The 22,325-nt window shown below is 41.4% G+C and overlaps 1 protein-coding gene across 1 annotated transcript in view; it reads right to left on the reverse strand.

Moving 5' to 3' along the window:
* NCOR1 (nuclear receptor corepressor 1) overlaps positions 1–22,325 on the reverse strand; it is a 4,682,182-nt gene that overhangs the window by 2,132,513 nt on the left and 2,527,344 nt on the right. Inside the window, exon 18 of the mRNA XM_044054890.1 lies at positions 5,199–5,325. Within this exon, the coding sequence (XP_043910825.1) occupies positions 5,199–5,325 (127 nt within the window). The remainder of the gene's footprint in view (positions 1–5,198; positions 5,326–22,325) is intronic.

Genomic DNA, 22,325 nt, shown 5'->3' on the forward strand with positions numbered 1-22,325 from the left:
CAGAGAATTGATAACTTCCACCCGCTTTAAAGCGTATATACTTCCTGAGCGATTTTGCTATGGGACTGTGTAGTTAAGCATCTTTTACATCCAAAATGACTATATAGGCTCTTGAGGCAAGCACAGGTAGAATCTTTTGCAAAGTGAGCATTTGGAATTTTGGAACCAGAAGAAATCTGCTTAGGTTTGACAAATGTAGAATGAATCTCTATGTCCTCTTTTCTTGGGACAAGAAAGAGCATTGAGTAATAACCTTTTCCCTTTCATGAGTGAATACCTCTTCAGTGGAGCCTTGCTGCAGGAGCAGGCCTAAATGGTTTAGAACTTCTTTTAGCCGATTTGCAGGAAAGGAAGTAATACAAGCAGATTTTGGGGGGGGGGGGCAAATAAATCATTTTAATTAAATATTTAAGTGCACTTGTGACCTGTGTGGTGAAACTACTTTGTATTTTTTTTTTTGCTCTGTTCCATCTGACAGCATGTTTTAGTTTGTTCTGGGACTTCACTTATTCTGCACTTCTATTTCCACAAGTAGAATTACTGGCATGGGATGGTTTAAAATACAAACAGCTTTTATAAATAATTCTACTTGTGGAAACAGAAGTGCAGAATAAGTGACTACATAGAAATTTACCAGTAACACTGTTGATGGAAAAAAATCCAGTTATAAGATTTGTGCCTTAATCACTTATTACTGCATTTTTTTCCATCAACAGTGTTACTGGTAAATTTCTGGGTAGTCTGATGCCTTAAACTGCAGTAAGTCAACAGTGAGAACTCTCTGCTCCACTTTGTGCTTCACAACTTTTATATTCAGCTTATTAACCTGCTTGCATTATGTCTACACCACCCCCAACTAACACATTAAGCTAAAGTTTGTGAAAGAGCTCCAGTATTGCCTTTACTTGACTGTTAGCCACTGTAGCTAGCCTGCTCATTCCTTGAAAATTTCCCAACCATTGCTTCATAAGTCCATCTCTCTGCCCTCCACCCCTAATGATCATCTGATTCCCAAAGTCCCTCCCTTCCCCCCTTTTGTCATTGCTATTGACTGTTATCCAAGCTATTTATGTATTCTTCCCACCCATTGTTTTCCATAGATCCATGATAAAGACTGATCACCCAGTAAACCTCCTTTACTGCATACAGTCTCCTGCTCATTTTCCTGGAGCTCAGTAAAGCTTGCAGTTCTAGCCTGCATTCCAAATGTGGTTTACTTGAATCCAGCGCTATCTTGGAAAAGTTAAGTACCTCGGATTGCTAAATTGCACTTAAGTTATTTCCAGTGATTGCTTTTGTTTCCTCCTGTTGTGTGTTTCACTGAATTTTTTTGTAAAAAAAAATGTCTTGAAATTACCTTCAGCAAGGGATTTTCAAGCTAGTTTAAGTGGTTTGTGTTAGCATTGCACTTATGGTGTCTCTGCTACTGCGTTTTTACATCAAGAAGACTGGGTTTATTCATCTCGAGGCAGGTAGTGTTTGCTTGGTCTGTCTGAGTTGGGAAATGCACAAAAGGACTCAAAGTAATAATTTTATTGGCTAGAGGGCTCATTTAGTTTTCTGTTTTTTTTTCTTTGCCGCTATAAATTTTGCATGTTTGTGTGGGTTAGCAGTGCTCTGCAGGGGTCTCCTTCAGAATGTCGATTGGCCAGAACGTCAAACTGCTGATCAGCAAGACAAAAACATTTTTTTTTTAGAACATCAAACCATCTGTATGGAGATCGCCTTTGGGAAAAATTCCCATTCACTTCAATGTAAGTGCGATCTCTGAGTAGGTATATTTAAGTAGCAGGGGGTGTGGGGGGCACAGGAGGGTGTAGCCCCCCTGCTGCAGCAAGCAAAAACATTTTTTTTTTTTAGGCTTCAATGTTCCAACGTTTCACGCATATGGTCTTGGCCATAATCGGTTCAATGTTCTGGCCGTTTGACAATCTGAAGTAGATCCCCCTTATAGAGGAGCAAACACCTAGAAAGCAAATTTTCTCTGTAGAATGGTTCACAAAACTGTAACCTGCAAAACTGCAATATAATGCAAATACTTTGTGCGCCAACAAGCTTAAAGCATGTTAACTGGGTCTCGAGTGGCAATACCTACAGATTTAGAAGAATTCAATATTGAGTAAACATTGAAGTTAATAGACTTTAGTACTGTTTAACTTAATCTACACGAATACAGCGCCCTTATTACTCTGCGCAAACAAAGCACCCTTAAGAGCCTTCTAACCCCAATGCTCCCGAAGCTCAAAAATCAAAGAACTGGACATTATGGATATGCAATTTTTCTAACTTCTCTGTAGCCAGATTCGTAGGCATGGGCATCTTGAGACAATGTAGTAATTGTCTCATTTTTACTGACAACCACTTAATCCTTAAAGAATCGGACACAGTATCCAAGAGGTGTAATTACACGATGATACTGGAGGTTAAACTCTCACATACAAGTCCACATCAGGTTGCTGAAACCACACACACAACATCCATCTCACACAACACACACACACAGACTAGCATATGCTTAGACACTTAAAAGCAATCTTCATAAACAAAGATCAGCTAGACCACCTGCTGTTAAAGCTATGCCTCAGGAAGCCCCAAAGGCACTCAGAAAAAACACCACACATACTGTCACTCTCAGTAAGTAAAGGGTAAAGAAACTACAGCATATCCACTGAGCTTCTAGACAGACTTTCCTTGACGTCCTGCAAGAAATTTATGCCCGTCACCCAGTGCAGGACTTTTATGAGCTTCAGTAAAGTAATCATCAGAAATTCAAACAACAAGAGCACTGCATGTTGTTGTTTGTCTTTCGGCTTTTCCCGGTTAGGGGTCGCCACAGCAGAACTCCGGTCCGCTAATGATTGGCAGTGGATCTTTACGGTGCAGAGTTGCCAGCCCAATGCCCAAACTTCAAAGAAGGCACACCCATTCATGCATGCACCTACCTGCATGTCTTTAAACATTACTCGACCGCAGGGAGGACATGCAGACTCCACACACAAGGCGCTCAAGCCGAGAATCAAACGGGAGAACCTCTTGCTGTGAGGCGACAACGCTAACTGCTGCACCACCGCAGCCACAAGAGCACTGCATGTGCAGAATCTTGTTCTAATGAAATAAAGAAAGGATCAAATTTCAAAATGTGCAAGGAGTAAATAATAGCAGGGATCAATATTCAAATCGTGCAAGCAGCAAAAACAAACTGCTATGCTGAAGACAATCTTACTTAAACAGCTAACGATCACCACCATATAGTATGTCCCAGCTCTGTGGTGCAGAGGGGAAAAGGCCTCAACTGCAATCCAGATGACAAAACTTCAAGTAGCAACTCAGGCAAAGATTCTGCTGTGGAGGATGAAGTGAGCAGTGCACTGCTTGCCCATCCTGGATGGAGGAAGTTATGGTTTACACATGGCCACAAATGCTCCAGTGAAAGCAGAACACACAAGAGCCATTAGGGTGAGGATGCAAGCTTGGTGCACCTACACTGGTGGCAACAGCCATTAGGACGTGTGTGTTGGAGCACACAAGCATCATACAAGATGTAGAATGCTCAGTGTTTAATATGGGTGCTACCAAGGATGGTGTTAACAGCTGAAACTCCCTCATAGCCAGGGCTTTTAATGATAGAGGAACTACAGGATGGGAGTGGCATCTAGTAGTTCCTCAGTCTGGGGGAAATCAGGGTAGACCAGACTTTTTATTGAGGGGGTGGTGAAGATAGACTCTCAGACTTTTGGGATGAAGATCCCCTCCCACTGCAGCTGGCATTCTGCAGTGCATGTTCACCTTACCTACAAAAAAAAAAAAAAAAACCCTTACCCATTCCACCACAGTCTGGTAATAAAATCTGGCAAAGCATAACATTATACATTAAATTGTTTTAACTACTGTCAGCTCCATGGCACACAGGCATGAAGCCCTGACTGCAGCTTAGACTATCAGGGTTCAGCAGTAACCAAAGCATAACAGCAGCAGACCATGGAGATGCAACTAATCAGTCAATACTGGCCTATCTACCTCACGAGAGGAGGTACTGGAAAGTCATGTTTCAGAGGAACCATATGCAGAAAAGACCTGGAGTGTGCATATCATGTACACAATGACTTAGGAGTAAAAGCCTGTTCAAGGGGTACTTGTTATTCAGTCAAGCACATCAGGGAGGCAAAGGTGTGCACATATCCTGGGCTCAGAATGGTAAACACTTCACTTACTGGTCAACATAATGGGGAACACAAGCCCACAGCATAAATTCCAGCATTCAAGGATATCCGAGAATAATGCATACTCCAGTTTTCCTGCCTGAGATATGGAACATGAAGTCTCTGCTCCCAGGTGTACTTAGAGGATGGGCTCAGTCCAGGATGGAAGCCAAATTTTGTAAGCAATGTGGGTGGGCATAAGGTAATGAGGATAGTCAGACCACCAATGTGGCACAAAAACAGTTCCATTACTTTAACAATAAAAGAACCTCTTAAACATGAAAACCTATATTTCTAACTACTTAAAGGAATGGAAACCAGGTCAAAACCTATACAACATATGCAATGACAAAGGCAATTTATTGCTCTCAAGAAATAAGGAAAACTAAACATGATATGAAGTAATGTCAACTTTTACAATGTTACATCTGATATTCACAGGCAACTCAGTTTAAGTCTAATACTGCTTCTCACGAATGACTTTAGACTACCGGAGAAGAGAGTCCAGAATGATGACAAAAAGACATTTAGAACAAATCAATTTATATTCTGGAATACAATGGAGTAGAATCATTTAGGATGATGCTGCCCATGGATTTAAAATGCCTTAAAATCTTATTTTAATAGAAATTATTGCAAAAAGCTACAGCTAATGCAAACATTTAAAAACCCTCATCTTTGAAAAATGCACAGACCTCAATGGACTGCAAAAGCAGTTTCTGCCTGCTCCTTAGTCTTGACTGGCTTTCAGTAATAGGGCAACTAACAAAATGTTCAGTGTGTCTATAACAGAAAGCACTAAAATTAAAAACATCACAAATGCCTTTCATTATTTAGTACACACTTAAGTAAAAGTTGTAATACAGAATTTACTATAACTATACAAAAATGAATTTCTGTACTGAAAAATAGCTTACACTGCAACTCCTGCTTATTTAAAATCAAAGCAGAGCACAGCTTAAAACTTGAAATGCTAAACTGAAATGGCAATCTCACCACCTTCGCTATCTTCTGGGTTTTCTTCTTCATTTGACACCTCATTATCCTCATCTTCTTGGGCAGACACTGTGGAAGCTATACTTTCAGACTGTGACACATCCCGTTCCTCTCTTGACCGCCGTGAAGACTAAGAAAAATGACAAGATTAATAAACACTGAAGCTAAACACAGACAAAATGCAGAAAATAAAGAACAAAAACTGCTTGTTTCCAGGAAAAAAAAATGATGTAAAATCATACTGCATAAGGCTCCCTTTTCACTACAGCTATAATAGGGTTAAAAAGCAGTTACTAGGCATATGATCCGGAAGACCACATAGGAGCCTAAGCCGATAACCAATTATCCAAAGCAATGTCTAAGTGACTTGCTTAAGAGCCACACAACAGGCAAAGGGAAGCTGAGAGAATCAAATCCTAAACTACAGAAGTAGCTCATTAAACAGTTCATAGCTTTAATTCTCTTTGCTAACCCACCTGATATGTCTGAACTAAAAGTTATTAGCATACTTTTTCTGGAACCATTATAAACAACAAAGGACAGAAAAGCTGGTGCGGAAATTCACCGTTACATAGGGTATTCATTTTCTCAGTTCAGGATTTTACTATCTTGCCCTCCTTTTCTTCAAACCAGCAATGTGGCATTAATTCAAACATTTCTAATATTCAGACATCAACTGAAACAGGAACACCACCCAATTCTTCCATTAAGTTCCTTCTACCATTTTACAATATGATCAATGCAATAATATTGCTGCTGTGCCAAGACTGACTGCAGGATCAGTTTCCAAGATGCCTTTATAGACACAATGATCAATTTTGTCACGCAAGCCTTAGGATTCTGTGGATAGGCTGTGGCGCTCAAGGAAAGAGCTTAGGACAGAGCAAGCTTATCATGGACCTGGGCATTTCATTTTAATCTGTGCATTTAATATGCAGGTTAGCTGGACACAGATACGCTTAAGGTTTTCACTTTTCAAAAGTGATACGGATGAACAAAGCAAAGAATGAAAAAGAAAATCATTGAGGAACCATCTAATGCATCAAATCCATAAAGTATAACAGAGTCCAAAACCCATCACAGATGTTAACTGTAAGCTCCAAAGCCCTTTAATATGCAAAGTTAATACAGTCACTTCAAAAAAACAAAGCCAACCCAGACTTTTTCTGCACATACAGTGCACAACCTTCAGACACCTATGAATTATGTCACAACCTTCAAATATAACTTGGTAATACTGACAGATAGATATAAAACATTCACTGTGTAGTACCATTCCAGAACTTGTCTGTTGTGTTACATAAATCAAGACTATCATCCTCCTCATCTACTAGAGCTCACACTTTCTACTCCCAACTCTGATGTATGCTTTTTCCCATCTTCACCAATACACAAAACACAACCAAATACTGAGATCACCTAGAGTTGCCAAATCCTTAGCTCATCTACCAAACAAGATTACTTCCCAAGTCAGCAAATAAATAAATGGCTAGAAATGCAAAATACTGCTAAATTTTTATCAACTCAAAATATATATATCATTCAAAAAACAAACCAATGCCCTGTAAAACATTGTCAAATTATATAATTCAATGAGACAATTCAGATCCATAAATCAAAACAAGATAGAGGGAAAAAGCCAGCACTTACCATGAGGACCATCTGTAGCTACCATATGGAAATACGGGACACCACACACTCCAATATAAGGTTAAAGTCTATAAGGTTACAGTCTAGGCAGGCATCTAAACATTCACACTTCTATCTCAACTTTGTGGAACTGCACCAGTGCTACATATGAAAATAATTAGAATATTTAGTCTCCAAAGGGACAAGCCAACATAAGATAGACAAATATACTCAATCAACTAAAATGAACATTTAACTTGGTGCAGCTTGCATTTTAATATCTGTAAATAATGTAGACAAAAATATCTATACCATACTTCTATGTTGTGTGTTCCCCTTAATATGAAAAGGTTTATATAAACAATACAGCATTCTGTTAAACACACCATCCACCCATCAACCACATTTTTCTCATGTTTGCACGTGAGGTTGGGATGTCAATTTAACAGTGGCTATCACCTACAGCCAATGTTCATACAGCACATTAATAAACGTATAAGAATGCATGCTGCAATTCTTATATTTTTGGTAACATGTCCCTATTAAAAATGTATTTGGAGTTGTCCTTTACTAGTACCAAGTCTACATTTTATTATGACTTCGTACTTCACTGACTAACATTATTGTTCATGTAAACCATAACATGCAACAAAACTAATAGAGCATTTTCCCCCTAGGCCTTTGCTGAAAAGGGGCTTTGGCCCTGATGGGACTATCCCAGTCAGTAAATGGAAATTTCATAAATAATTTAACAAATCTTCACAGTTTTCTCTACACAAGCAGCATTCATCTATGCAGAACTAATCACAGTGAAATCAATTAATTTACTACAACCACCACAACAGAAATGTAAGAGACTCCCCCACATGACAACCACAATAAAACTTGCAATAAAAACCTGGCAATATCAGTCACTAAAACCGAAATGAGCATGACCAAACAAGAAGGACCTTATGAGACTAAAATGCTGACACTTATTTCACAGTGGAACTAGACCTGATGCAAAAAAAGAGTGAATGCCCAACCTGTCCAGCTACAACCTGAGAATCATGGGCACAGACCAAGCTGGCCAAAGGAGAAAGCACCTCTTTCAATGCAGGTGAAATCCACATGACATATCAGGCTAAACAAACTAGTACAAGACTGTGTGCTTTGTATCTGCAGGTACTAAAAGCCCTTGAAGAGCCCAAAAGATCAGGTTGCAATGTGACAGACTAGAATACCCATCAACAGCTTGACTGCCAAGTTCTCTATCAAAAAGAGACATTCAAACCCAAGATTCAGGAGTCATTTTTTAAACATCCAGTGTTTCACAGAATGGGGCTAAATGTGCACCTAAACTAAATGTTAAATTGCATCCAACTCCAAAAACATTTAGTCTAAATGAATACCAAGATACATTATCCTCACTCTGCGAAACTGGAAATGGTTACATAAAAAAAAAAAAAACTACTGATGGCACTGCAGAATCTTAGGAGGAATTCAGACACCCCAATAGAAAATAGACAAGTGACAACTACACAAAGTGATTTTTGAGATGGCCCTTTGCACTTGATAGCACCTAGGCTCTCCTTCCTCAGAGCATCCCTACAGTAATTCTAGCGCACTGTCAGTTATACTTGTTTAAGAATGTCTAGGTCATTTAATACAATTGAATCCAGTGTATGAACTACTCATGAAAAAATCCTATTCTCAATGAGTTAGCAGCTAATCTGGGTGATACTCAAATAAATACACAGTATAACTACCACCAACTTTTGATTTAGAAGTGACAACTGATTAAAAATCCCCACAAAAATTAACACGCTTCAATATCTCCACACTGCTACCTCCAATAAATGATCATAGGATGAAGGTTTGGAAATATAGGGGGGGGGGGGGTCTCAGGGTCACATACATAACAAACGCCTCAAAATCATGACAGGACAGAGTTTTAAATGATTCTTAAATCATCCATATCAATAAAGAACTCTCTCATCTAATTAATTTAACGTTGTCACTAGCATCAAAGAGAAAGGGAGATAAATCTGGCTATTATCTATTTAACCATGACTCCTTGTTATCATCCTTCAGATGACATCCAAGAGGTAGTGTAAACAAAGTGAACAATGGCCTCAAATGGAGCCCTGCAGAATCTTAGAAGGAATTCAGACACCCCCACAGAAAATAGACAAGAAAGTGACAGCTATACTAATTGATATTTGTGATGGCCCTTTGCACTTGATAGCACATGGGCTTTCTTCCTCAAAGCATCCCTACAGTAATTCTTAGACCACTAAATGGTCAAACTCCCACCACTGCTCAGTGTGCTAAACCTGTGTCAAAGCAAACAAACAGAACTGGCACACAGGTACTTAACGTTAAATGTGAAATATTAGTGTTTGAGTCCATTGGATACATAGTAATTCTACTACTGCAGTAGCTTGGATAATTCACATTCCGCAAAAGTACAGAAACCTAAAAAAGGTAGTACATGTAAGAAACAGGGGTGCAGGGGTTACAACCCTAGGTTAGTGGTGTGGAGAGCAAAGCCCAATCTTCCCAAAATGATTTAATGATTTTTGATAGCTACTCAAGGTGGTAAGCTTTACTGTTTACCACATAAATGCTGACTAGTTGTAATGCAACACAGTGCCTTATCTGGAACCTCATGGAACATGGATAAGCCTAAGTAAAGGTAAATTACTAAACTAGGATATGACAACATATACTAAACTGCCTAGAGAGGACACTAGATCTAAAACAAATGAAGTGGTTATGCACTTCAAAGGGAAGAAGGTGTAGAGCAAGCACCACCCACTGTCTTCTCAAACACCACAGAATAATGTACATGAACAAATCTCATCTCAATTTGAGGGGTAATTGCCAGTGGGCAACAGCTAAGAAGAAACTGAATCATCTAGAACATCTGAAAAAGAAGATGAGATACATGATGGTCCAATGAAGGAATTCAGAAAAAGTACAGCTGTGTACACTTACATAAATGTAGATGTTCGAGTGTATTCAATGTTGCAGTCATTACATTTGGGTTATCTGCTTGCAGGTAGCCCTCAGTCAGCCAGATTAACAAAGTCTTGGGTCCTACGTCAGTTGCTGTCCCTTCTTCCTTGACATCAGGTCGTTAGGGGTATAAAACAAGCAGCCAATGCCATTACATCAGTTTTTCTTGCCCCAGATGTCTGGTGCCCCCCTAATGGGAAGCAATTAAACATAAAAGCACAAAGATATACCTCCAACAAAAAAGCAAATACACCAAAAAGGCTTTTAAGCATAGTAAAGGAAAGTAGAGGTACAGCCAAAAGAAGTTAGGGAGATGGAGGGAGGGTAACCAGGACTGCAACAGTGAATACACTCGAACATCTACATTTATGGTAAGTGTACACAACTGTACTATGTTCTTCGCGTTTCACTGTTGCAGTCATTCACTTGGGTAGATTCCCAAAGCTATGGTTGGGAGGAGGAATTTAGATAGCATTAGGGCCATCTATAAGGCCCTGCAAGACTGCAGTTGCAAAGCCAGCTCTGGATTTAGAGAAAATTGGCAAATGATAATGCCTGGTGAAAGTACGTACAGAACTCCAGCTTCTAGGATGCCCCTTGGTAGGGATGCTTCTGAGAAATGATGTAGAGGTAGGATGCAGCCCTGGTGGAGTGAGGTCTGATCCCCTGATGAATAGGTTTTCCATGGCGCTTATAGCAGAAATGAATGCAATGGCTTATCCATTTAGAAATGGTTTTCTTTGAAATAGCCTCCCTCTCTGCCCCTGCAGCAAATGTCACCAGCACTTGTTCAGATTTCCTTTGAGGTTTAGTCGTGCCAAAGTAGAATCCAAGTTGTCTGTGCACATCTAAGGAACGCAGTATCCATTCCCCTTTATTCTGTGGATTGGGAAAAAAAGGTTGGCAAATGAATGGACTGATTAAGAGCCACACTGGATACCACCTTGGGCATGAAGGATAGATTGGTTATGAGGGACACCCTGTCCGCATGAAAGATGATGAAAGGCTCCACTGCCATAAGGGCCTGTAATTCAGATACCCTTCTAGCTGAAGTGATTGCTAAAAGAAATTTTAGGTCTGCAGTAGCAGCAGGCTCAAAAATAGGTAGAGTGAGTTTCTCCAAGACAAGTTAATGTCCCAGGTAGGGGTTGGAGCTCTCCTGGGTGGTCTCGAATTTTTGGCCCCTCTAAGGAACTGCTTGAGCAGTGGACGAGAGAAGGGGGAAGGTTCTGTGTTATAATGAGCTGAAATGGCGGAGACGTGGATTTTAATGGAGGAAAAAGACAGGCCCTTGTGAAGCATCTCAATTAAGTATTGTAAAATCTGAGGTAAATTGGGTGCTGCTGTGCACATGCCTTGAGACTGGTTCCAGGCACAGAATCTTTTCCATTTTTCAGCATAAGATTTTCTAGTACTAGGCCTCCTTGCCTCTAAAATGATATCCATCACAGGTTTGCTGAGGGATGGTAAAGGAGAGATTAAGTAATTCGCCAGGCTGCAAGGTTCAGTGTTGGAAGCAGACGGTGCAGAATCTGGTTCTCCTGCTGAGATGGCAGGGAAGGAGTCTGAGGCAGGTGCCATGGAGATAACCGTGACACTGTGCAGGAGGGGGTACTAGTGTTGGCGCAGCCAGTCTGGAGCAATCAAAATCATCCTTGGTTTGTCCGGTTTGATTTTTAGTAGTACTTTGAGAGCAGAGGCAGAGAAGGGAAGGCATAGACTGGCAGGTTTTTCCAGCTGAATGACAGAGCATCCACTTTCCAGGCTTGCTTGTGTGGAGTCCTTGTGCAAAATTTGTCCAATTGGTAGTACTGGAGAGAGGCAAACAGGTCTATATCTGGGCTCCCTCATTTGCTTGCCAACATGTTGAAAATCCTTGTTTCCAGTTTCCACTCATGTGGGTCCATGAGGTTTCTGCTTAGTCCGTTTGCCAGTGTATTTAATTTTCCTGGCAGGAACTGAGCTTGTAGGTGCACTTGGTAGCTCAAGGCTGTGTTCCACAATGCCATGGCTAGTCTGCAGAGGAGGTAAGAATGTGTACCCCCCTACTTGTTTATGTACCACATAACAGTGGTGTTGTCCGTCTTTACCATTGGTTATCCTGAAAGAATGTGGTCCTTGAAGGCTGTCAGAGCATTATGTACAGCTAACATTTCTTTTTGATTGATATGCAGGTGCATTTGACTTGGGTTCCATTTGCCCTGAATGCACTTCCCTGCCAGGTGAGCCCCCCCCCATGCATAGTCTGATAAATCTGTTAGGGTTTGGGCGGCAGGGGGTGGTGTGAAAGGTAGTCCCTTGTTTTGCTGTCAGGCCTCTGCCTACCAAAGGAACTCTAGGCGTAGGCAGGACATGATAGGAATCATTGTCTCTAGGTCTAGAGAATGTTGACACCATAGGCTTTTTAGATACCACTGTAGTTTCCTCATATGCAGTCTTGCATATGGAATTAGAAGAATGCAGGAAGCCATTGAACCCAAGGCTTGCAGTATTTGTCTTGCAGATAGCAGGGTTTTTGTGGCCACTTGTTTGAAGTAGGTTGTCAAATGAATTTACTTTTCTGGTGTGAGGTAAGCCATCTGGGAAGGTGTATTCAAGCTTGCTCCCAGGAATATAATTTGTTGACAGGGTACCAGATGTGATTTCTTTTCGTTTATGGTGTACCCCAGTCAAGTTAGAACCCTTTGCACAAAGGCCAGATGATTCAAAAGTATGTCCTGGCTTTCTGCCTGAATTAGACAATCGTCCCGGTATGGGTATATTTGAATATTTCTTTGCCTGCAAAATGCAATAACTGGAGCTAGGCACTTTGTGAATACCCTGGGCGCAGTAGATAAACCAAAGGGCAGTGCAGAGAACTGATAGTACGTGTAGCCTGCTTTGAAGTGTTGGTATCTTCTGCAAGATTCCTTGATTGGGATGTGCAGGTATACTTCTTTTAAATCTAGTGTTGTCAACCAGGCATATTTGCCTAGCATAGGAAGTAATTGGTGAAGAGTCAGCATCTTGAATTTTGGAATCTCCAAAAAGGTGTTTAGAGTAGACAGGCCCAGGATAGGATGCCATGAATTGTCTTTTCTGGGTACCAGGAAAAGTCGAGTAGAAACCTTGTCCCTTTTCCTCTTCTAGTACCAACTGAATAGCCCCCATGCTTAAGAGAGAAAGTACTTGTTTTTGGGCCTCTGCCCACTGATTGGGGGGTAGGTCCGGCCACCCACTTGGTATTGGCAACGTGCAGAAGTGAAATCTGTATCCCTAGGACACTGTATTTAAAACCCATTTGTCCTGGGTAATGAGTTCCCAATTCTTGGCATGAAGAGCAATCTTCCCCCCCAAAGGGGCAGTCAGTTGATAAATGCTTGGAAATGTTAAAAGGAAGTCATTGAGACAGTTTACCATACGGGGGAGTCTTATTATTTTCAGACTTGGAAGTGGAGGCCCCCACTGCTTAGTTCTGAGAGTCCCCTGAGACTAAAACCTGGGGTTTTTGCTGTGTCTGGGTTTGGCTTGAGAAGACCTGGAAGGGGCTGGAAAGGACCAATTCTTAGAGGGCCAGTGTCGACTAAATCTAGGAGGCTGAACTTGTAAAAAATCTTTAACAGTTTGCATATATTTAGCTTGATCTATCTTTTTAAGAGCTTCTTCAGCCTTGTTGCCAAACAGGCGGTCCTGATTTAAAGGAGCATCTAACAGTTTAGCTTTAACATGATCAGGCAAAGATAGCTCCTTAAGCCAAGCATGCCTTCTGAGCACAGACCCAGTAACAGCATCCCTGCAAGAGGCCTCTAATTATTTATTATTTATTATTATTTATTTTACATTTGTTAACCGGGATGGTCCGACTGGATACATGTCCTTTTTCAGCGGAGGCCCGGGGAGAAAAGCTCCAACAGAGTTACACTGATAATTAGGTACAGTAAATGAGCTGAAAGAACTTAACAAAAACATAGGCTATTTACATACAAGTACAAGACTGCCATTACTATTTCTGAGATTACTACAAATGTAACATTAATAACATATTAGCAAGGACGGTAGGCAGTATAATGACAGAGTTAGACAGGATACATATTTCTTTATCACAGTATACACAGTACTTATCATCTTAGCTAGTTGTTTATGTTTTAGTTAATGGCACAGAGCTAGTCTGGGTTTGAGCAAGGACATAGCCAGTGTGACTTGAAGTGGAGTTTTAGACTATTTTTGAATTGACTTAGAGAAGTTGCAAGCGTGATGTTATTTGGGAGAGAGTTCCATATTTTACCAGTGGTGTTGGCAAATAGTGCGTCACCACCTAGGTTGAGAGATTTAGTTGTTTGGACAAGGAGTCTGTTTGCTGAGCGAAGGCAGCTTAGATTGGAGTAGGGAGTCATTAAGTTTTTTAGTGCTGGGGTATTCTCAGGTTGTTTAAGGATTTTGAAGGCCTCTGAGTTGGGACTGGTGAAGAAGGTGTGGGAATTCTATCCATCCAAGCTTTTTCAGGTTAGTACAGTGGTGTGTTCTGTAGGGTAGGCCTGTAACGAACCTGGCAATGTGATTATAGCAGGATGAGAGCTTGGCCAGATCAGATTTGTTAAGGTGCGTGAGGACAGGAGAGGCATATAGTAGGGTAGAGAGAAGGTGTGAACGGGCTGTGGCTGCCCTGGCATTCGGGGTAAGGAAGGCTTTAATTCTATATAGGGTCCCAAGTTTCTTGTTGTCTGACTTAATGGCTTGGTTGATATGTATATCAAATCTGAGTTTATTGTCAATGTTTACTCCTAATAGCTTTGTATAGGTGTCTGGGGAGATGATGGTCCCATTATTGGATTTTATAGTGAAGTTTTCAGTCGGAGATCTATTAGTTGGGTAGAAGAGAAGCAACTTGGTTTTGTTTGGATTTAAGATCAGGAGATGGTTGGCAAGCCAGTTTTTGACTTTGGTGAAGCTATGTTGGGTGGTAGTTAGTAGATTTGCAAGAGAGGCATTGGAACATATTATAGTAGAGTCATCTGCATATTGAATGCAGGTGGCTTCAGGGATGACTGTTTGGATGTCGTTTATGAAGACTGAAAAGAGGAGAGGTCCTAATATGGAACCTTTAGGAACTCCTATGGTATTTGGTAGTAGGCAGGAGAGCTTGTTTTGCCACATTTCTGCTTGTTGTCTCCCAGTGAGGTAAGCTTGAAACCAGTCAAGGGCTGGAGTATCTAGATACAGGGTTTTTAAAGTATATAGAAGTAACTGATGGTTTACCATATCGAAGGCTTTCGATAGGTCCAGGAAGAGAGCGGAGGATATTTTTTTATTATTCCGGTTAAGATTAATGTTTTCAGTAAAAGAGAGGAGGGCAGTGGTTGTACTATGATGGGGTCTGAATCCATGTTGAGAGTCTGTGAGTAGTTTATTTTGGGTTAGATAGAGCATTAGTTGGTTGTGCATGTACTTTTCCATAATTTTGGCAAGTGGTGATAGTATGGCTATAGGTCTATAGTTGGATAGTTCTGTGGATGAACCTCCTTTGTGGAGTGGAATAACATAGGATATTTTTCAGATTGAGGCCTCGGTTATGGTTCTGTTAATTAGGATTGAGATAGGGTAGGCTACGACATCTGCAGCAATTTCCAGGTATTCAGCCGGCAGAAGATCGGCTGAAAGGGTGGTTGGCTTCAGTTTTTTCAAAAGGGATCTGATAAAGGATGTGGACACTGGCTGGAAGTTAAAAGAGAGTGGTGAGTCGGGTATAGTGTTTATAGAAGTGTGGATGAATCAAATGAATCAAAATCTAATCTAATGAAGATCTAATGAATCAAAACCACATTGCAAAGTATGTTTTCCAACTTGTTCGGCAGAATGCATTAAATCCTGTAAGTCTTTATTTTCCACAGAGTCAGGAATCAACATCATTTTCTGTTCAAGCAGTCCAATAACATGTTGCTGATACTTCAACATATGAAACTGACAGTTTAAAGCCCTAATGGCCAAGGTTGCAGAAGTGTAAACCTTCTTACTCCATCTATCCAGCGCCCTGGAGTCTATATCAGAAGGGGTAGGGTTTTTAGCAGTAAAAGCCTTAATGCCCATGGGCCCCTGTGAAATAGTCTCTGGATCTGCAATAGGATTTTTGAAAAGGAACTTGTGGGACTCAGGGACCCTGTAGTATCGGTCAGGTTCTCTGGGAGTAGGAGGCAGGGAATCAGGGGCCAAACTAGATTCCGAGAAAGCATCAACAATGTCTAGTACAGGAGGAACAGCTAAAGGCCTATGCTGAGGTAGGAGAAGGAAATCTCTAAGCCTTTTTTTTGAATCAGAAAAATCCTGGCTTTCCCAGTGGAAATGCTCCCTTAGAGTATGTAAGGTTTCCCCAAAAGAAAAATCCTCAGGAGGGGAAGCAGAGGGAATAGAGTCCTCTGCATCAGAATCCTCATAAGAAGGTAAGGGCAAATCCAGATCATCAGAAGAGTCGGAAAAAAACAGAATCCTGATCAGAAGATTCATAATCAACTTCAGTCCTATGCCTCTTAGAAGGGGGCGTTGGCTACCCCTGATTAGAGTTATTAGATCTTCAGCCATTCTTATATTTTTTTTTAGGCCTAGAGGCCTGAGCATGTGGCCTGGGCGTCAAGTTTTTAGACATGGATCGAGATTTAGGCCTAAGTAAAGAAGGAAGCGTCGATTTAATATGCAAGCCTGTTGGCCTGAATACACCCTCAGAAGCCAGTGCCTAACACAGCAGCTCTGGACCCATCCAAGGTAGAGACATCCACGGGTTCCATAGTTGAAGCATCTCGCGGCATACCGGACTCCGAATGGGTCTCAGTAGAGGCCTGCGAATCAGAAGTAGCAGGTATCAAGAGCTGCAAAAGCACCTGAGTACCGGTGAACTGGCGACTGGCTTCGGAGAAGTGTTGGCAATTTTGGACCTCGGCGGCCTGTCTCTGTCTTTATCTTTGCATTTTTTTTTTCGGAATCCCAGTAGTCGGATGGCTAACAGATGACATTTCTGAATAATTAAACAGAGAACCGAAATATTTAGAGATGAAAATATACCAACCACAGATAGTGCACTGATTAAAGCATAAAACCGACAGCAAGGTACATCGTGGTCAGGGCCTAGGCAAGGAATACAGTACGAATGAAGATCTTTATGAGGTATTTGCTTTCCACGAGTAATGCAATTATTAACTTTTACTGACATCGGTAAGGAGCAAGCAAAAGTTTCCCCAATGGGGTACTTAGCTTTAGTCGAAGACTTCGGTTCTGAAACTCAAAAACGAAAATTTCAGGAGTCGGCCGACCGGCACATGCAAATTGCTTTTGCTTTGGGCACCGCACGGCAAGAAAGACTGATGTAATGGCATCGGCTGCATGTTTTATACCCCTGACGACCTGACGTCATGGAAGAAGGGACAGCAACTGACGCAGGACCCAAGACTTTGTTAATCAGGCTGACTGAGGGCTACCTGTAAGCAGACAACCCAAATGTAATGACTGCAACAGTGAAACATGAAGAACATCCAAACACTGCTGCTTTTCTTGAGTGAAATTTAAAATTGCTTAGTGGAGATGTACTAAGAAAATCAGGTGGTCATGATACAAATTTTCCAAAATGGACACTTACCTGAATTATAAGAAGCAACAATCTCCCTGGTTTAACAAATCTGGATGGCACTAAAAGTACAATGACAATACGCAATGGAACTGGCATTTCATTATGAAAGGGTCCATTTGGCAAATGCTAGTGTCTCCCATCTCAGATCAAACGCCACAGTAAGTCATTTCCATTAACTTGTGGACTTTGCTAGCACAGAACTCAGCCAAGAGTGCACACCTAGAGTATTGTGAGATCCCAAACAACTTAGATTCATCCTCTAGAAAGGAAAGTGGAAGATAAATAGACAAGTATAGGGATAACTTTACAACCAGTCTGGGCTAGTACAGCTGTGTAGAAAACTAACTGCTAATGTTGCAGTCATCACTATAGGAATCTCTGCTGCTGGCTGAGTCCAATGTCCATCCTAACAGATGAGCACTCTTCCCTTATGCCCAGGCTGCTATCAACTTATCCTGCATGTCTTCACATACATTGTGCAGTAAACTCAGTTAACCGGCACCCATGGGGATAGGTAGATGCCAGATGAGTGTTTGTTTGCTTGAGAGTTACTATTAAAAATAGACCTGACAAATACTGTACTCTATACTATACCATAAACACTACACTGATTTGATTGCAATATTGAAATATAGTAATTAAAATTATTATTCCAGTCAGGCTTTTAAACTTATATTTCCCCTAGAAAGCATGGCATGAAGAACAGTTTTCAGTGGCACACTGAGTGGACTGGAAATGAATGAAATGAATAGAGAGAGAGAGAGAGTGAATGCATGTATGAAAGCAGAAGCAACTGTGTGAGAGAAATCAGAGAGATGTATGAAAGCTGGAGTGTGTGTGTGAGAAATCAGAGAGAGAAAGAGTAAGCGAATGCACGTATGAAAACTGGAGAGACTGTGTGTGTGTGTGTGTGTGTGTGTGTGTGTGTGTGTGTGTGTGTGTGTGTGTGTGTGTGTGTGTGCGTGCATGTGTGCGCGTGTGCGCGTGTGTGCGTGCGTGTGTGTGTGCGTGTGTGAGAGATCGGAGAGAGAATGTGTATTCTGATGCAAACTGACTGAGCGAGTATGGAGCGAGTGTTGGCATTTTAGTGATTTGACTTGTTTGGTATGACTTATTCCCAGGTTAGGGAGAGGGGGAATTTATTTGCATCTTTCTTTACAAAACTCAAACTATAAAAATGTAAAGTATGTTTCTGTGGAGGATGGGGGGGGGGGCAAAGTGCAACACATGAAAAACTGAATTGTTTACACTGTACTATATTTCTTAGACTTTTTTATGGTTGCTTGAGTTCCAGTTAACCGAGAGTTTACTGTATATAGGTAGTGTCTGTCCATTCATTCTTTGTCTCTCTTTTGCCCCCAACCAGGTCAGAGTCATACCCAAACCACAGGATATTTCCAGGGGGACAGTTTTTCACATGAGGAATTCAGGCTCTCCTTAGGAAACCTGAACAAGGACAGGAGAATAATAGCCAAGCGAGTTTGAAGGGGTAAGTGTAAATGGGCACCCATCCCGGCCTGTAATAGTTCCACTGCAGTAGACAGGATGGAAGGAAGGAGGGAGAAAAACAGAGTACACCACTGAGCACATCTGATCAACAATTATGTCGTAATATGGTCTTGGTGTAGGTTACTGTTGATGTTTTCACTACAGGGAAGACTCCCAATGATGGCCAGCTTACTGCTTAGAGGAGGAATGGAGAAAGCCCTTTAAATGGAAAATGAAAATCTAACCCTCTGTCTGCATAGTGCATCCAAGTTGGCAATGTTTTGTAAACGTTTATGAACTGAAGACAAGGTGGATAGTCCTAAAACATCCTTGGCACTGTTTGATAAGGGCAGTGGCAACTTCTGCACCAGTTACAAAATGCGGCCTGAACATTTTCTGCTGAATCCTGCCACGGATTTTGTTAACAAACATTGATGAAATGTGCCAGCCATTTTGAAACAGTCTGCTTTGTCTTCCCAAGGAAAGACAACCAGATGGTCCAACTTACTAATGGCCATTACCCTACCCAGGTAGTAACTCAAGTGTTTGCATATGTCTACGGAATGCTAAATCTTCTCCCTCCTACTCTAGGTTCTAGGAAAGAAATCAGTGAACTGGACAGCTTGGTTCAGGGTTACCTCATAATCTTTTGTATAAGTAAAGAGTTAGTGCACAGGGCAATCCTGTCTTTCCAGAGCCAGAAAAATATCTCACTACATATGAAGGCTTGGAGTTCAAAGACTCTACTAGCAGAGGTTGTTGTTGTTAGTCTTTTGGCTTTTCCCGGTAAGGGGTCACCACAGCGGAACTCCGGTCTGCTAATGATTGGCAATAGATTTTTACGTAACGCTGAGGTGCCAGCTCGACACCCAACCTTCAATGAAGGCACGTCCATTTACGCACGCATGTCTTTCGAATGCTACCCAACCACGGGGAGGACATGCAGACTCCACACAGAAGGCACGCCCAAGCCCAGCCGAGAATCAAACGGGAGAACCTTTTGCTGTGAGGTAACAACACTACTGCCATACCACCGTGGCGTACTCTACTAGCAGAGGTAAATGATATAAAGAAAGCAGTTTCCAAGTCACAAACAAATACTGTTACAGCTAGTTCAGAGTCGTAAGGATAGCTTTGCTGGCACAAAATTCAATTATCAAACCAGGACCAGGTTCTTTCTCCTGGGAGATCCCCCGTGGAGGATGCCCTTTAGAAATTGACTGGGGGAATATCTCTATGGTCGGAAGGGTGGGGTGCTAAAGGCAGGCAGATTTGGGGGGTGTACCTTTACAAGAGCACAAGCTAAGTTAGAAGAAACCTGCTTAGAGATATTGATCACAAGTTCATAGGTAAGTGCACTAGGCTAGTTGCCCTTGTGGGCCATTTTAAACCTAGACAGTTTCCCTTTTTCTACTTGAAATACCTTATCCCATTTGATTACAAATTGGCCTAACCCATCCCAAGGTCAATAATTACATATTACCCCTAAAGAAAATAAATGGGATCATACCACAGATAATTTTAGGGGGACCCATGCATGGGATAAAGCATTTAGGAGCTGAATCTGTCCATTAGTAGTACTGGGGCAGTCCTGTGGAAATTTTTTTTTCATCCTTCGATCTAAGTTGCTCTTCAAAATGACAGGAATGAACTTTTGTTTTAAGTAGATGGAAGTCTGCTTCATAGCAGCAGTATCCTCTGTGAAATATACCTGTCCTTCCATCCATTCTGTTGATGTTGCAGAATAGGTTTAGATCTTTAGACTGAGTATTTCTGATGCCATTTTGACTTGATGATGTGCAGTAAAAACACCAACAATGGGTCAGAGGATGCCTTGTATGCCAGACACAGGTCACCTCTTAGCAATCTGTAAGATGCAGTGTATAGTGACAGGCCTCTGAGTTGGTCCATGTAGGACTTGTTTAGGCTTTGTATCCTTTTAATAAGGTATCTTTGTGGGTGCTCCAGGTGTTGCATGTGTCTGAAACGCACACATGCCAAAGGGGGCATTATATTCAATGACTGTCCTAATGCGGGCCGAGTAAAGGGAGGGCAATGACATCTCTAGATCTAGATACAATCCTAAGCTGTGCAATATAGAAGGACTTTCTTACAACAGATGCATGTTGGTCAAGTTAGGTCACTTTCCACATAATTTCTCAAATCCCTAACAATTGGGTCAAAGTTTAGGCGTGTAATGTCAATGTGGTAATTCCTGGGGTGGATAACTTCCCAAAGGATACAATAATGCATTGTTTGGCATTTCATTTCAGACCATAATTTTGACAAAAGTTATTTATTTGAGACAGGTCTTCCTCCAGTATGATCATTAGCACATACACCTGCTTAGGGTAGGGTGCTTGCTACTCTTTTGGCACCAGAGGGAGTATTTGTTCCATTTAGCTAGGTATGCTTTTCCTGGTACTTGTCCTCCCAGCTTTCTTAATGATTTTAAACAAATCTGCAGAATAAAGATGGCCAAGATAGTAATAACTGTATCTTCTAAGTTGGTAGTGTGATTGCATAGAGTTTAGAGTGCAATAAAGACACCTTGCACTATGTCAAAAGGTTCAAATACTGTAACAATGGTATATATTGTTCCCTTGTCATGAGAAGGAAGTGAGCGAACCGGTACTATTTTAGCCAGAATGGGCAATAAGAAACATTTATGGCCTTTTTTCCTTTAGCTTTAGAACAACCCTGGGTAATAAAGGATATATGAGTGAACGCATAAAGAAACAGACTTAATACATTTCAGGAAGAAAGCATTCACTGCCCAAGGGTGTTCGTTTGGAGCTCTGCAGCAGAACATCAACTGTCTTATGCTTGGAGAAGTAAAACGGCCAAACTCTGGTACACCATTCTCCTATGAGGTCCCAAGAATGTATTCTTGTCAAGCACCCACTCATGTGGAGCCAATGTGGTCTTGCTTAACTGAGCAACCATGGAAATCTCCTGCACTAGTATGCAAGCTGCCAATAGGAGCAGCTTGGAATCCAGGGTCTGGTTTCCCAAGCCTGCACAGCTAAGTTGCAGATGTGATAAGAATACACTCTCCCAGTTTATGTGATAAGAACACTCTCCCACAGTTTACGTAACACAAAACTATGACATTGTATGTGATGGGTCCCAGACTTTCAGAGTGCAATGGAAACTTTGAAAGCTTAACGGCCCTCTTTCTCCTTTATGTTTACATGCAGTTAGTTTCTTCTCCCTAGATCTCCAAGTGCCCTGCAGCTACCGATCCAGTGTAGGAAGACCACTGTATACATCAGGCATCTGAGGTTAAGGTCTAGTTTGAGACAGACTGCCTGAGGAGCACACCCATGTACTTTTGTACTTCCTATAGCTTTCACTCCATTTCTCTCCTTTCATAGAAGAATGAAATGGCACACCCCAGGAACACAGACTGCTAGGTCACA

This window comes from Protopterus annectens, chromosome 13.part0 (assembly GCF_019279795.1).
Source record: "Protopterus annectens isolate FY-2018-M chromosome 13.part0, PAN1.0, whole genome shotgun sequence".
Taxonomy (NCBI): Eukaryota; Metazoa; Chordata; order Ceratodontiformes; family Protopteridae; genus Protopterus; species Protopterus annectens.